Source organism: Monodelphis domestica, chromosome 2 (genome assembly GCF_027887165.1).
Source record: "Monodelphis domestica isolate mMonDom1 chromosome 2, mMonDom1.pri, whole genome shotgun sequence".
Lineage (NCBI taxonomy): Eukaryota > Metazoa > Chordata > Mammalia > Didelphimorphia > Didelphidae > Monodelphis > Monodelphis domestica.
In genome coordinates, this window is record NC_077228.1 from 299,236,148 (window position 1) to 299,253,150 (window position 17,003).

Sequence of the window (17,003 nt, forward strand, 5' to 3'; positions counted from 1 at the left end):
CCCAGTCCTTACCAGACTGTTTCCTTCTCAATTCCAATTGTGTATGCTTAGGCTGATTCATGAGGAAAAACCACATATTTATGCAGGCAGCTGGTGGCTTGAGGGGAAAGGTTTAAGGCAAGCAGGGAATTTTGTGTGGAAATCAATTCTTTTCGGAAGTCAATGTATTATGGACGTTCATGCAAGAAAAATTCCAGAGAGAAATTAGCTGCCCATGTATGGCAGATACCTTAAGGTAACACATCTATAGTCATTGGAATAATGTTAGTTAACCCTTCAGGCACCACTTAAATATACATTACCAACTGAGTGGATATAATTAGATACATAGTGTTGGCCCTTTAAGTATATATTTCCTTGAAGAATTGATTCAGGAGACCCAAATAAATTCTAGTGAAATGTAACTGGGAATTTTCAAATCACTCTTCTGTAAGGGCTTTCTGAGTAGTAAACCAAGCAAGAAGCTACTCATAAGAAATCCAGAAAATTAACTAATCTGCTTACCTATATTTAAAAGTAGAAGGGAAGGGTGAAGAACTTAAGACCTTTGGAGGTGAACATATTTGTCCTGAAATGATGAGATAAATCTGATTCATTCTATCAGTCCTGGAATGTTGTGACCATAAGAAAAAAGGTCTAGAGAGCATATTGAAATAGGTTGAATATATACCAAATCAGGGAAGAAAGATCAGAGGTTAAACTAATGCTCTAATTCTGGAACAAAGAGCATTTGCCCCTCTTCTGAAACCACATATGTGGTTAACATTATGAAGTAGTTTAAAACTGGAACCAGGAAGATATTAAGAACTCTGCTTCCCCCAGACAAAACCACCCAAAGGACTAGTTTCTTCCCTAAAAGAAACAGCCTTGAACATGCTTCATCTGCAGCACTGCTGGTAAGTAATGGGGTGGGCTGGAAAGGAGGACATTTTGTAAACTGTGAAAAAAGCAATTTCACAACTGAAATGCCCGAGCAACATGAAGAGCTAGAAGGTGAGTTAACTGTAAAGGTGACCGAAAGCGGGGAAAATTTATATACACTGTGACCAAGTGTTTGGTCATAGGATCTGGGCCATGGCAATTCTAGGATAATGAGCAATGAAAAAGTCACTGCAGAGACTATTGGGTACCTACTCTCTCTTAATGCTTGCCTGCTCCTATAGGTGGGCATGTTCAAGGTCAGGGTGGTGTTTGCTGGCTAACAGGGTAGCTAGGTGGTACAAGGGAAAGAGTGAAAGACATAAGTTCATAGCCAGACAGATACAGATTGCTCTTTCAATTCTAGGCAAGTCACTTGGCTTCAGTTGGTCTCAGTTTTTTCACCTGTAAAATGGGGATAGTGATAGCACCTATCTCCTTAAGTTGTTGTGAGGACCAAATAAGATAATATATGCAAAGCAATGATTATATATTTCATATCTCTGTTATTTATAAATATATAGTATATATGTATGTATGTATATGGAGATATTATGTATATATAAATATATATATACCATCATACCTGCTCACCCATCCATAGACATTGTAACCAAAATATATCTCACTTTCTACTTATGTCTAATACTTGATAAGCATGTATCTATATCATCTATAATTATGTGTCATTCATATTTATGGCTACATCTGTATCATCTATGCTAATAGATCTTTATGTATTCCTTATAACTTTTACCTTCAGTCTTAGAGTCAGTACTGTAAATTGATTTCAAGGCAGGAGAGTGCTAAGAGATAGGTAATGGGGGTTAAGTGACTTGCCCAGGATCACACAGGTAGGAAGAGTCTAAGGAGATATTTAAACCCAAGACCTGAAGCTCCCAAACCACTGAGCCACCTAATTACCTCTTTATAATTTGTGTATATACATGAATAAAGCATTGGTCCTAGAGTCAGGAAGACCTGAATTCAAATCCAGAGTCAGATACTCATTAGCTGTACTCTGGGCAAATCACTTAACTTCTATCTGCTTCAGTTTCCTCAACTATAAAATGGGGGTAATAATGGTGCCTACCTCACAATGTTGTTATGAGGATCAAATGAGATATTTGCTAAAAACTTAGCATGGTACTAGCACATAGTAGGTGCTTCATTAGTACTTGTTCCATTCCTTCTATGTTTACATTTATAATCTATATCTATGCACATACACATTTGTTTCTCAGACATATCCTCTTTTGGTTTCATGGAAATCTGTCTGTTTAACAAAGATGAATCTATCTGATGTTTTCTTGCTTTAAAAATATAATCATCCTTTGTTTTTTTACATCATCTGCAAGTTCCTATATATCCCTTTTCTTCCCTTTCATAAAGAAACATCCTTTACAATATTTTTTAAAGTTCACTAAAATTAAGCAATACCTTAACAAAGTCTGGAATTATATGTATTCTTACATATCTTCCTTCAAGGCGATCTTAGCCAATATAATTTTACAACATTCAACCCATACATCAGTCCCTAGGAAAAATTTCTATACTTTTTATGCCAAACCGAGCCTAACAAGTAGAAAACAACAAATGTCATTAACCACTCTTCACTAAAATGCCCTGAAACACTCTTCTTTTATAGTCATAAAATTTCTACTCTTTTTTCTAAGAGCATTGAATTTGAAATGAAAGGATCTGGGTTCAAATCATGTCACTGTTATTAACTTTCTATGTGACCTTAGCCAGAGTCATCCTATTTGCAGGGACATCACCTCACTTTTTTTCTGGGAACACTTTTACTTTCATGACACAGTAAATACAAGAAGTAGCTTGAAATTTAGGGATATGAAAAAGGAAAGAAGGACCTGGGGATGAGCATCATTTATGGAAAGTAAGAAAGGAGAGCAGGATCCTTGTAACCTAAGTTTATGCTTATGGCCTGTGGCAAATGGTAGGACCCAGCAGGCAGGTGGCCCAGGGAATATAGCTCAGGGTCTGAGGCATGAGGAATTAGCTGGGCAGAAGCCTATTCTCTTCTAGGGGGTGGCTGGCAGGCAGCCCTGAGACACAAGTGTACAGAACACAGCCAGAGTCTCAAGTCCACATTGTAGTTCAAATGTACTCCCCAGAGGGCCCAGGCTGCAAGCAGGCAACTCATCTCCATCAGCTCTGGGACACCCATGGATAGAACACATTGAGGATGAGTGCCCCCAGGGCAACCATGGTACCCAGGACAAAGTAGCAGAGACAGTCCTTATCTTCTGTCTCATCAGAGGCCTGGGGAGGGGTGTGGAGGCTGGCCCAGGCATCCTGAGGCCTCTGGTCCCAGTTCTTCTTCTGCTTCCAGCTCCAGCCAGATCTGGGTTTAAATAGATAGATTAGGAGACCTTTCCAGATCTAGATTATCTAATATCATGTGTGTATGTGTGTGCATATATGTGCATTTATGCATGCATTGAGCAGACTATATGCTAAGGAAGAGAAACAAAACATTCATGAATTCAAGGAAGTTACAATTTACTGCTTGAATTTCTCTTCTAACTCTAATTGAGTTGTGGTGTTTCAAGACTTTATTGTGACTTATTCAGTTAAATCCATCTTTATGACTCTATTTGGGAATTTTTTGCAAGATGCTGAAGTGGTTTTCCTTTCCCTTGCCTTCCTTCCTACAGATAATGAAACTTAATCAAGCAGGGTTAAGTGACTTGCCCAGGCTCACATCAAGTGACTGAGCCTAAATCTGAACTCAGTTCTTCCTGACTCCAAACTGGACACTCTTTCTACTGTACCACCTATCTGGCAAATGCTTCAAGACTTAAATGTTCTTAAGGGCATTCTGCTGTAAGTTTCTCTGAAATTCTGTAATATTTAATATAGCATTAGGAATATAGGAACACATATTTGTTGCCTAAACAATGAATATCCTATGATTTCAGTTTCCTTCTCTGTAAAATGGAGATAATAAGAATAATATAATAATAATAAATGATAATACTTTTATTTCTTACCACACAAATCTATTTTAAGGAAAGTACTTTGTAAAGCTTAATAATCTACATAAATACAACAGGACCTCATTTTACACAAACTCAACATACATGAATACAGTTATCTGTAACTGGCAAAAAAATTAAGGCAGGAAAATATATAAAATAAAAAAATGTTTAATATGCATTCAATCAGCACCATTTGTTCTCACTCTGAGAAACATTAATGTGAATCATTACATTGTTTGCACCAAACCAAAATAGTTTCCACATCAGTCTTTGTGGAGTTTCTACTTCAAACAAACCATATGCATGTCAGAGCAGTGCTTCTCTTTATTTCATTCACACTATCTAATGGACCCAAGTTACAAGAGTAGTGATTTTGGTAGCTCTGACAAGCCTAAAAAATAATAAAGTACTTAGGTAGGTTTGTATAAGAAATATGAACAAAATGATGGGGGTCACTATAATGCATAATTTTCAACTTCAGTAACAAGTCAGAATATAATGGTTATATAAAATGAGGTCCTTCTCTATTAGTGACCGTGACTGAAGTCAACTGAGAAACAAAGCAGCCTTAATGTCAATGGATGGAAATCAACAGCTGTAGACATAGAATACTTAGATGAAGTAAATGAACCAGGTTAGGTACCCTATCTAGAAGGAAAATATCAGGCAACCTTGATCAGTCATACAGGCTATAATTATTAATAAAGAAAAGAACACATGGCAATAAATACAAAAATAAAGTTCATAGTTTTGTCCAGAGAAATCCCAACAGTAAGGATGACATCAGTAGAAATTAAGGAAAATAGTAGCAGGATATCTGTATTATAGTTACTGTTACTAATCTGCAATGTGACCTGACCAAGTCTCTTAACCTCTCTATGTCAATATTATGTTCTATAAAATGCAGATGATATCAACTGCTTTAGCATACTCATAGGATTATACTAACAATTAACTGATGGGATATTTGTGAAATAATTTGAAAAACACAAAATCATACATATATGTATTAAAGAGCTGAAAAAAATAGCTATCTGACTCTGATCTTTCAAAAACTTTATTTTAAAGAAAAAACTGGAGTTTGCCTAGCCTGCAATTGACTAACCCACACTAAACCTTGAATCTTGTCAGAGACAAAGCTCCCTCCTTGGTGAGGGATTGGTCCCTATATAGACCAATCCTGTGCTCAGAAGTAGGGGTGTGTGTGGTCCCTCCTTAGCACAGGATTAGTCCAATTTAATATCAAACCTATGCCAGAAGTAGATAGCACAAGATTGGTCCATTCAAGACCAATCCTACACCAGGAAGTAGGGGGGCAGGACCCCTGGGGCACACTGGGGGATGCAGTTCCCTAGTTCACAATATTTTAAAACCCACAGTATACTATATATATATATTTATATATATATATATATATATATATGCCTAAAATGGCCACATATCCCCCCAAAATATAAAAAGTCAATCTTCCCTTACATTCTAGGCCAGAAAACTATCCAAGTCTCTCTCCTTTTGATCCCAAAGTTTTTCACTATTTACTTTTGTCTTATCTAATGAAATCTGGCTTCTACTACTATCATTCCATAGAAATTACTCTCCTATGCATCACCTAATACTTCCTAGGTTTTGTCTTACTTGTTGACCTCACTAAAGTATTTTACAATCAGTCATACCATTCTTTTTTAGACTTCATTCTATATCAAGAAATCCATCAATTAAACAGTTATTTATTTAGAACCTGCTATCAACTAGGCACTTTTCTATGTATAAATAATACAAAGACAATGACAAAACAGCCGCTGACCACACAGATTACATTCTCTTGGAAGAATCAATATGTAATCTTGTAAGTAGTGTATGCAAATAAATCCAAGTAAATACAAGTACTTGTTTCATTTTCTTTCCCTTTCCTTTCTTTGGAGATAGAATAATACTGGGAACTGAAGACATCAAGAAATACCTGAAGAAGAAACTATCATTTGAGCTGAGTTTTGAAGGAAATAAGGGATTGTGAGAGTAGAGATGAGTCATGAGTACATTCCAGGAATAGGAGCCAAACTAGAGCATGGTCTAGGGAACTGGAAATAAAGTGCATTGGGTGAAAAACAGTGAGAAGGATAGTTTGTTTGGACCATAGAGTGCATGAGGAAAAATACTGCATGATAAAATACTTGCAACTGTAGGTTGCTTCCACATTTTAAGGGGATTAAAATCCCCATCAATTGAGTCTGTGTTTGATGCTGAAGGCAATAAAATGGTTAGGGAAATAGGGAAAGGATATGGTGAAATCTGTGCCATAGGAATCTCACTTTGGAAGCTGAGTTGTGAAAAAGATGGGTTGAATAATTGAAAGGCAAAAATCAGAAATCCAAATAGGAGACTGTTAGAATAGTCGAGAAAAGACCTGATAAGGGTTTAAATTATGATTGTGACCATGCAAATAGAGAAACAGCTCCTGACCAAATAGATTACATTCTTTTGGACAGAAACAAGAACTATTATACTGGTAGGATCAATGAAAATGAGCAACTCGTGTTGACTAGACAACTTTTCATCCAATTAGCTCTCATCAATTGTGGTTCATTAGTTAGCCCTGTCTCAGGCTTCCGCCTTTCCTTTCCTTGTGAGCCAATATATGGCGTCCTTCCACTCAACACAGATGATCAAATGTTACCCAAGGCACCCAGTGCTTGGCATAGATATGGTCCTTCCTAGAAACAGGAAGATGTGCTAGACAGATCACCTTTAGGGTTTTTATTCCTATGATTCTATGACATCATTCAACATGTCCAGGATTCTCTAGCCATATGGCTCACCAAAGCAACCTGAAATGGAATTGGACCCAAACTGAGCCAAAATAAAAACACATCATGCTTTCTATGTATTACAAGCTCAGTGCAGTCCCAATATTTCGAGGTCCATGAGTTTCAGCCTCCTAGAATCCTTGCAGTTCTGCCTGCTTTCCTCACAAACATATTAGATGCCCCTATTAGGTACCTAAAATGGTGTCTAAGTGCTGTACTTGGAATAAACATAATTAAGAGTCTGAAGGAGAGTTAAAGAGATAACCACAACTTTTATTAAGGGTTATTCAACTGAAGGTAATTGAAAACACGTTCAGAGCAGAGAGGAAAACAAGAAGCTCATTCTCTCTGCTCCTCAAAAACTTCACTAGCTTTGTACCAATGGTCACAATAGCATCTCAGGGAAGGATTCTGAATCTTTTTAATTTAACCCTTTCGTGGAAAGGCCATGTGCTTCAGTTATAGAAAGGGGTTTATATTAAACCAGCAAGTGAGTTAAGAGCAGCTATAATCTTGGGGTAGAAGACTTGAAGTCAAATTTATTAAAAGAAATTGTTTGTGAGTAAATGGAAGAAAAAAGCCCTTGCATTTGCCTCTGTCTTCCATCTTCCTTCCTTAGCCAAAAGGGGACCTTTTAATCTCCAAAAAAATCTGTAAGTTTTGGAAATTCTATTGGCATCCTAGCAGGTTACCAGGAAAAGTTCATTATGACAGTGACTGTACTGGGAGCCAAGGATAAACTAGATACAAGGGTGGGGATCAGTTATGTTTTGTGTCAGCTACTATACCACCATAGCAAAGATACCTTACTAAAAACTATTTGTCTGGCAGATTAATTGGTATCAACTAATAGTCATTAAAGAAGGAACAGTGATAGGCAATTGTGATCTATGGAACTAAAAAATAATTTTGAAAAATCCTCAGTCTCTCAGGATTACTTCTAGAACCTTAAAGGGAAATTTCCATCTAAGCTTTGGGAACCAAATCTACTATTGTAAGTGGAAGTTAAGAAAATGGGCATAGGGAAGTAGTGGACACTGAAAAGTATTTTGGTGCAGGAAATCACAGAGATGGTAATGTCAGCCATGGGGAAATTGATTGACAATTAATTGGTTATACAACCCTAATGTACAACAAACTCAAATTCCATTCCTTCTCACAATTGCTATTATTCAATTGAATTTTCTCTCCAAATGAGTCACTTGGGAATTCATGCCTCCTCAGCTGCCATATTCCTCTTGACAGAGTTTATGGCCTCACCTCTACAACACTGATCGGATCTTGGATGTAGATTCCAGCTGGTGACAACACTTCAATATTAGAAAGTCCCTCGGTTCCAAAAACTCCAATTACCACATTGCTTCTTACTATATTTCCTTGTCTTGACCAATCTACATTAAAAAAAAGAAATCCAAAGGAGAATCATCAGAATCATAATAACCTTTACTGTTCAAATCTTCTTGATTCTACTATCAATTGATAGTATGTTTCCAAGAGTACATGGAATATGCATATGTTTGTGAGTAGATAGGTATGTGATATACATAGTACAGAAAACTCTACTGAGCATATTTAAGAATATTTAAGACATTATACATTATGCCATCGGCTTGCTCTATAAAATACATGACATCTTAAATTTATTATAATATATTTAAAATAAATTCATCTATTTACCAGTTTTTCTTCTGGGGACAGCCTTCCAAGGGAAATGTTTCATTTCCATGTGAGTCCCTGAGGAAAAAAATGCAGTGTTACCAGGACACATTTCATGCCACTAAGCAAAACAAGACATACCAACCATATTTCTTTTTTCAAACTTTTTTAAATTTAGGAATCACACAGGGAAACTGAGATTTCAGAGACCTAGGGACCATAAATACTGAAATTGGGAGGGACAAAGATAGAGAGACAAGACAGAAACAGAGGAACAAATAAAGCATCATTAATGTCTTCTGTTTCTAGTAAAAGACAAAAATGAACCAAGAAGGAGAAGAGAATGCCACCTCATGCTGATTGCTGTTACTCTTTCCATCAGATTTTGCAAATCTCGAATACAAATTCCTATAGTTTTTAAAAGTTACAACATAAGTGGACAGTGATATCTGGAATCTCAGTAATGCCTCATGGTATGCACATTTTGGGGGCAAAATGTGCATTTTTTTGAAAAAAAAGATTAATGATATGTTTTTATTTTCCAGATAGTTGATATAATTCATTTGGCACTGAACTTGGAGTCAGGAGTCCTAAATTCAAATGGAGCTTCAGATATTTACTAACTCAGTGATCCTGAGCAAGTCACTAAATCTCTTATTTCACCTGTACAATGTAAATAATAACATCACCAACCTCCCAGAGTTGTTGTGAGGATCAAACAATATAATAAGTAAAGAGCTTTATAAACCTATTCATTTCAAAAGTTTTAAAAACACACAATCAGGGAGTTAGGTTGCTGAGTGAATAAAGAGCCACATCTGGAGAGAGAAAGTCTTTGGTTCAAATCTGGCCTCAGATACTTTCCAGCTGTATGACCTTTAGCAAGTCACTTAATGCCAATTGCTTAGCCTTTGCCACTCTTCTGGCTTTATAATATTATATTAATTCTAAGACAAAAAAGAAAGGGATTTCCTAAGAGCACAGGAACATTACATTTAATTTTCTATAGAATAGTATATATTTAATACAAAATACTTCTAAATAAGACATGTAATTCAGAGATTTAAAGAAATGTACATATACTTAAGTCCTTTTCCCAACAATAAATTATTATTAATTTTAGTCTTCTCTTTCATAAAGAAACTTTAACTCTCAGATATCTTAGGTGGTCTGATAGCTTTCTAAGTTCAAATCCTCTGCAGATTTTCTTCAGCTATTCTTTCGTGCTCTAATCTTACCTGTGACTTTAACTTCTTTCTGCTAAAGTATGCCTTAGGCTGCTTTCCAGACTTTCTTCTCCATGTCCCTGCATTTTTTTTCACTTGTAGGGTTAGAGTCATTTAAAAAAGAATTAGATTTCATCTAGAACTACAGAATATCAGAGTTGGGAGGGATTAATTATTAAGTGATTTAACTCAATTTGTGCCTGAACACGAAAAGTTCATTAATGAACCAGAATTTATTGTCTCCACTCATGTACCAGGCACTTTGCTAAGTGCTGTGGATACAAGTTCAGAAAATGACATATCAGTCCCTAAAGATACTTGGCATTTGATCAAGTCCTTAACCTCCAAATGTCTCATTTTCCTCATCTATAAAATGAGGGTATTTACTATTTTACTGTATGCTAAGCAATGATTCAAACATAAGGAAAGAAAAAGACAGTCTACCTGATGGAAAAATCCAGAGGATGAAGATGGTTAGTCTAGGCTCTTCCTCAGTATGACAATTCCAGGAAGAACTCACAACAGAAGAAAGAAGCCATGAAGGAAAATGGGTTGGAAAGGAGAAGGTAACAGACATGGTGGTGAAATCCCAAAAATGATCACTTTAATTGAAAACCTCTCAAATCAAAGAAAGATCACCAAGAAATATCATCTTGGCAATCTGAAAGGATCATATAGTTGACCCTGAAAGAATCCTAGAAGTCATCTGGCCCAATGAAGAAAATGAGTCCAAACTTGGAGGTTGTGATTTTTCTAATGGGGCACTGTGTGGTACAGTCAGGTCTTGAATCCAATCCTTTGGCTATTTTTTTACATAATATCATTAGTATTTTTTCCTCTTCACTTCAAATTAAAAACTATTTTTGTTCAATTTCTACCCATTGTTGGTAGTTCTTCTTGGTGAAGCCAATCAGAATACATCAAGTTCAACTTCCAATAAAGACCTTGAAATATTTTAAAAGAATAATTTATTGGTCCCAAGTCCTGTTCTTTAAGCCTTCTCTTCTCAGGGTTAAATATCTCTAGTTCCTTCAATGTTACATGTACTCTTGCTTGACAAAGTAGAAAGCCAGAAATGAAGTCTGTGTCCTGGATGTGGTCTGAACAGAGCACAGTACAGCGGAGGCACCTATCCCCCACCTTCTTCACATCAGATTTTCATTAATAAAGTATAAGTAGCCACAAATTTTATTAACTGCCACATCATTCTTTTGATTTAGTTCAGCTTGTAGTCCACAAAAACTCCCAAGCCTTTTTCACAAGGACTGTCTGGATACATCAGTCATATATAGTTGACTATTCTTTTTAATAAAGTTATTTTAGCTAACAAGCATTTTTCTCTCCCTCATCCCCAAAACTAGAGAGAAAAAGGAAAGAAAAAGAACTTTTATTACAATTATGCAGAATCAGGCAAACCAAATTCCAACATTGACCCTGTAATATTGAAAAATTAATATTATGCCAGATATAATATGCTAAATGTAATATTTAGAAATTTTGGAAATATATTAGTTTAAAATTTTCTTTATTTAGTTCCCATCTCCTTCTCAATCAAGAGATGAATAGTAAACTATAATATATTTATATAATGGTATACTATTATGCCACTAAAGAATTTCAAAAGCTATCTGCAATTAGGAGAAGCCAGAAGCCTTTCCAATAAGATCAGGAGTGAACCAAGGATGCCCATTATCATCAATATTATTTAACATAGTATTAGAAATGCTAGCAATAGCAATGAGAAGAAAAAGAAATAGAAGGAGTTAGAATGGTCAAAGAGGTAATAAAATTATCTCTATTTGCTAATGGCATGATTACATATGTAAAAATCCCAGAACATCAACTAAAAAGTTAGTTGAAACTATATCTAACTTTAGCAAAGTAGCCTGATATAAAATAAATTCATTTAGATCATAAACATTTATTTATATTACTGATAAAGTCCTGCAAGAAGTGATAAAAAGATTTACTCCATTTAAAATAACCTCAGATAGAATAAAACACCTAAGAGTATACCTATCAAAACAAACCCAGGAACTACATGAATATAATTTTAAGGCACTTTATACACAAATAAAGTCATATTTAAATAAATGAAGAAATATTAATTGTTCATACATGGACAGAGCCAATATAGTTAAAATGACAATCCTACCTAAAGCAATCTACATATTCAATGTCATCCCAATTGAATTACCAAAAAAATATTTTATTGAGTTAGAAAAAATAATAACAAAATTTTAGAAGAGTAAAAGATCAAGAATATCAAAGGAATTAATAGGAAAAAAATGTGAAGGAAGGAGGTCTAGCAGTACCAGATTTTAAATTGTTTTATAAAGCACTAATTATCAAGACTATCTAGTAGTGACTCAGAAATAAAAAGGTAGAACAGTATAACAGGACAGACATACAATAAATAGCAGCAAAATATTATAGTAATGTGGTATTTGAGAAAACCAGAAAACCATAGAGCCAGGATTTGGGGATAACAAATCATTGTTTGGGAAAAATCACTGGGATAATTAGAAACAAATTTGCAGAAACTATATTAAAAGACCAATATCTTATACCATTCACTAAAATAAGATAAAAATACATACATGATCTAGACATAAAAGAAGATACCATAAGTAAATTAAAAGAATCAGGAGCCTGCTATCAGATTTATAGGTAGGTAGGAGAGGAATTTTATGAGTCAACAAGAGATGAAAAGCATTGTGAAAATGTAAAATGAATAATTTGAATATATTAAATAAAAAAGTTTTGTACGAATAAAATAAATGCTATCAAGATTAGAAAGAAGACAGAAAATGTGGGGGGAAATTTTAATAGACCCTCCGATAGAGGTCTCATATGTGTAATATATAGTTAACTTTGTCAAATTTATAATAATAAGAGCCATCTTCCAATTGATAAATGAGCAAAACAATATGAACAATAATATTCAGACAAAGAAATCAAAGTCAACTATAGGTATATGAATAGAGGCTTCAGATCCCTACTGATTGTAGAAATGAAAACCAAAGCACCTCTGAGTTGTCACCTCACATCTACCTGATTGGGTAAAGTAATAAAAGGGCAAAGTGACAAATGTTGGAGGAGATGTGGAAAAAAGAGGGTCATTAATAATGCACTGTTGGTGGAATTGTGAATTGATCCAACCATTTTGGGGAGCAATTTGGAATTATTCCCAGATTGTCATAAAACTGTATGTATCCTTAGACCCAGAAATATCATTACTAGGTCTATCTGTCAAGGAGTTTAAGGAAAGAGGAAAAGAATCCATTTGTTCCAAAACATTTATAGCAAATTTCTTTGTAGTAGCAAAGAATTGGAAATATGAGGAGAGGCTCATCAGTTAGGGAATGAATAACCAAATTGTTATATGTGATTGTGATGGAATATTACTGCACCATTAGAAACAAAGAGCAAACTGATTTTTTAAAACCTGCAAAGAACTATATGAGATAATTAACAGTGAAATGAATAGAATCAGGAGACCATTACATGCAGCTTTAGAACTAATATTAGAAGGACAAACTAAGGATGTTGCCTCCAGAAAGTGGATCAAAAGATAAAATATGAAAGACAATTTATATGAACATGTGGGGCTCCATAACAATATCCTATTTGATGTAGGGAGGGCAAGGAGGGGTTGGGACATTCATGGATGGGATCTATTATGTAGTTATGAAGAAAAGTAAATTAAACATATAGGAGATGTGTGATTTCATTTGTGTAATATCTTCTTTTTCTTTATTTATGGAAATGCTTGCTTTTTCTAGATTTGTAAACATTTAGAAGAATAAAAATAATAAGAGAAATATGAAAAGGAATGATTTTAGAGAAATTTGTGAAGATTTATGAAAATGTATGCAGAATGAAGTGGGCAGAACCTGTCATCTTTTTTTAACACAAATGCAGCACTTCTCACATATCTGTCTTAAATTGTATCTTACTGGATTCAACTCATTGTTTCAACCCATTGAATTTTGGATTTCATTTGTTTCATCCAATATCTTAACCACTGTGCCAAGATTTATGTCATCTGAAAATATGATAAGCATATCATTTGAGTAATAGTTCAAAATGCTTAATATAATAAGACTAAATATTTTATTATTATGCTTATTATCTTATTATATTGCATATTATACAATATAGTATTTGTTATTAAATGATCATACATTAATTACTATATAATTTATTAAATAATATTATACATAATATGTTTTGCCATTATATATTGTTATTATACATTATAGTAATATCATTAATAGAAAGAATATTATTGTACTCCACTAGTCATTCCAGAAGTTATGAAATCACTTAACTATATTTTCACCAATTCTAAATCTCTCTAGCTTTTTTACAAGACTATTCTATCATACAAGCCTGACAAATATTTTTCTGAAAACAAGGTACACAACTATGCCTTTGATTTTTCCCTTATCTGTCAATATGGGTTTTCAATAACTTGTGATTTCACAATAGAAGGTAAGCACCTCCACTGATGCAGATGAGAAAAAGGTCTTTTAAAGTTGCTGTAATTGAAGTTATCAGTCAAGGGTTAGGGCTTAGGGTTAGGGTTAGGGTTAGGGTTAGAAGTCATAGACTTCTTCAAATTTATCTAGAATGACCCTTTGAAAGTAAATATCAAGCTTTTCACTGAGCCTGTCCTTAAAACATTTCTTTAATGCTTAGTAGCATCTGTCAGACATTCCTGGGCACTACTGGGTTCTCACATCATTACATCTCAGGATATTAACATATTTCCAAGAGTCTCACAGATCTGACCAAAAATGAGGTTGAGGAGGTGCCATTGAAGCTCACAAAAGAACATCTACATGCTCTGTCCATGTTAAAACAAGCTATCCTAACAGCTCCAGACCTTGGCATTCCTAATTATAACAAAGATATTTATCTATATGTCCATGAGGCTAAGGGTATAGCTTCTGGAGTGCTATCCCAATATCTAGTATTGCGTTTAAGACCTATTGTATTTTGCAGTGCAACTTTGGACCCAGTGGCAAAAGGCTTGGTGCATTGTCTGTACAGCGTTGCCACTGCTGCCCTCATGGTTAAAAAAGCTAATGAATTAGTGCTGGGATGCAAGTTCCGTTTACTCTGCACACCAGCTAGAAAAATTGCTAAAATAACAGAGTAGGCATGCATTTACATCTGCAAGGCTATCCCAATATGAAATCATTTGCTGGCAAATGACAATCTAATTTTACATAGATGTGTACCATTGAATCCAGCCACATTAATCCCTGACCTACAATTGGGAGAAAAGCTACATGATTGCACACAGATGGTAGAAACAGAACATAAGATCAGAGAAGATCTGAAGGACACACCACTCAGTGATCCTGACCTTCAGATATATTTAGATGGTTCTTCATATGTTTCAAAGGCAAAAGAATCACGGGGGCTGCAGTTGTGACAGGGGACGGGACCTTCTGGAACGCATCATTACCAAGTCATGTCAGTGCTCAAGGAGCTGAGCTCTGAGCCCTCATAGAAGCACTGGTGCAGTCCAAAGGCAAAAGGTTTAAAATATCTATTTAAAACATATATATTTTAATATATTAGTATTATATATACTAATATATTAAAATAAAATTCCAAAGGCATAATCTGAAGCCATAATGGTTTCAGATTATGCCTTTGGAATTTTATTTGCCACAGGACAAACTTGGAAGAATAGGGGATTTGTCACAACATCTGGAAAAAGGACAACATACGAGAACCTTATAAACCAACTCTTAGAAGCAGTGAACTTGCCAAAGGAAGTGGTGGTGATCCATTGCAAGGCTCACTCCTCTGGTAAGTGCTAGGTATCCCTAGGAAATTACAAGGCAGATATAACAGCAAGATTCACCGCAAGATTTGGTCCTATCCATGTTCTGAATTTCTCTCTGGTGGATAAGCATGATCTCAAACAAGCATATTGCCGAGAGGAGATTCAGTCATGGCAAGAACATATAGGGGCCAGAGTAGTCAAAGGAATCTGGTTAGCACAAGGAGGAAAGTTCATCTTGCCCAAAAGGCTGTACCATCTATGCAATGTGATTTACTCCAGAGGTCATTACAGAGTGCAATCCATGTTGGATGAGGTCCGCCGGTTTGGGGAAGCTCCAGGGATATCAACAAATGCTTTAAGAGTGTGTCAGACATGTGACAACTGTAGAAAGCTTAATCAAGGTCATTTCAAATACAAGGCATTGGGAGGGCAATCCCTAAATTATACACCTTTTCAGTGTCTGCAGATTGATTTTATTAACTTGCCTGGAGACCAAGGGTATAAATATGTTCTAGTCATAGTGGACAGACTCACTCGATGGACAGAAGCATATCCATAAAAGAAAAACACTGGCATGGTAGTAAAAACATTGCTTAAAGAAATAGTTCCTAGATATGGCATTCCAGACGCCATAGACTCAAACAGGGGAAGTCACTTTACATCTAGCATTTTACAACAAGTATATAAGTCTCTGGGAATAAAGGACGATTTCCATAATGCATATAGACCAGAAAGTTCAGGACAGGTGGAAATAATGAATAAGGAGTTAAAAACCATGATAGCTAAATTCTGTGCTCAACCTCATCTTAAATGGACAGAGGTTCTTCCACTTGCACAGTTCTATCTGAGGACAAAACCCAGAGGAGACTTACATATTTCCCCATATGAGATATTATATGGACTGCATGGATATATTGGACAGTGTGGATAGGAAGGATCGCTAAACCATCTTATGTTTCCATGCTGGGAGGGGAATGCCAGTTACACACCTATCTGACACAGATACAAGATAGGCTGGAAGAACTGAGAAGGCTAGGACTACTAGTGCAAAGGGTCCCACTATATTTCTCATTACATAACATCAGGCCAGGAGACAACATATACATGAAAAATTTTACCAAAGACAAACCCACAGAGCCCAGGTGGATTGGCCCATATGATGTAGCTCTCACCACTCCTACATCGATCAAAGTAGTAGGAAAAGATTCTTGGTTTCATGCATCTCATGTTAAACATCACTACACCCATGGTAACACGCCAGAAAACAATTTAATGGAAGCCCAAGAATCCATGCAAACACAGACTCCCCAAGAACTGCCCTTAATAAACAGAGAGCCCAGGAATCCAACAAAAATACACAGGAAGAAATAGAGATAATGAACAGAGACAGTGAAACCAAAACAGAATAATGCCCAACACAGATAGTTAACATATATACAAATTTCCATCACAAGCCTAAACTAAAATATCATTAACTTCTACAATCAACCACATAGGAATATAATAATTGCCTTAAATCACACATTAATAAAAATAGCTACATTCATTACATTAAAAAAATCTCACTCGCACACATGAAGATGGCACAAAC

At 35.4% G+C, this 17,003-nt stretch overlaps 1 protein-coding gene across 2 annotated transcripts in view; it reads right to left on the reverse strand.

Annotated features, from left to right (window-relative positions):
• Positions 1 to 17,003, reverse strand: part of PKHD1 (PKHD1 ciliary IPT domain containing fibrocystin/polyductin) — a 770,507-nt gene that overhangs the window by 401,683 nt on the left and 351,821 nt on the right. For both annotated transcript variants that reach the window (XM_007484081.2, XM_016431130.2), the window contains exons 42-43: positions 8,402 to 8,458; positions 7,985 to 8,115 (exon numbers count right to left, since the gene is read on the reverse strand). In XM_007484081.2, coding sequence (XP_007484143.2) covers positions 7,985 to 8,115; positions 8,402 to 8,458 — 188 coding nt within the window. The remainder of the gene's footprint in view (positions 1 to 7,984; positions 8,116 to 8,401; positions 8,459 to 17,003) is intronic.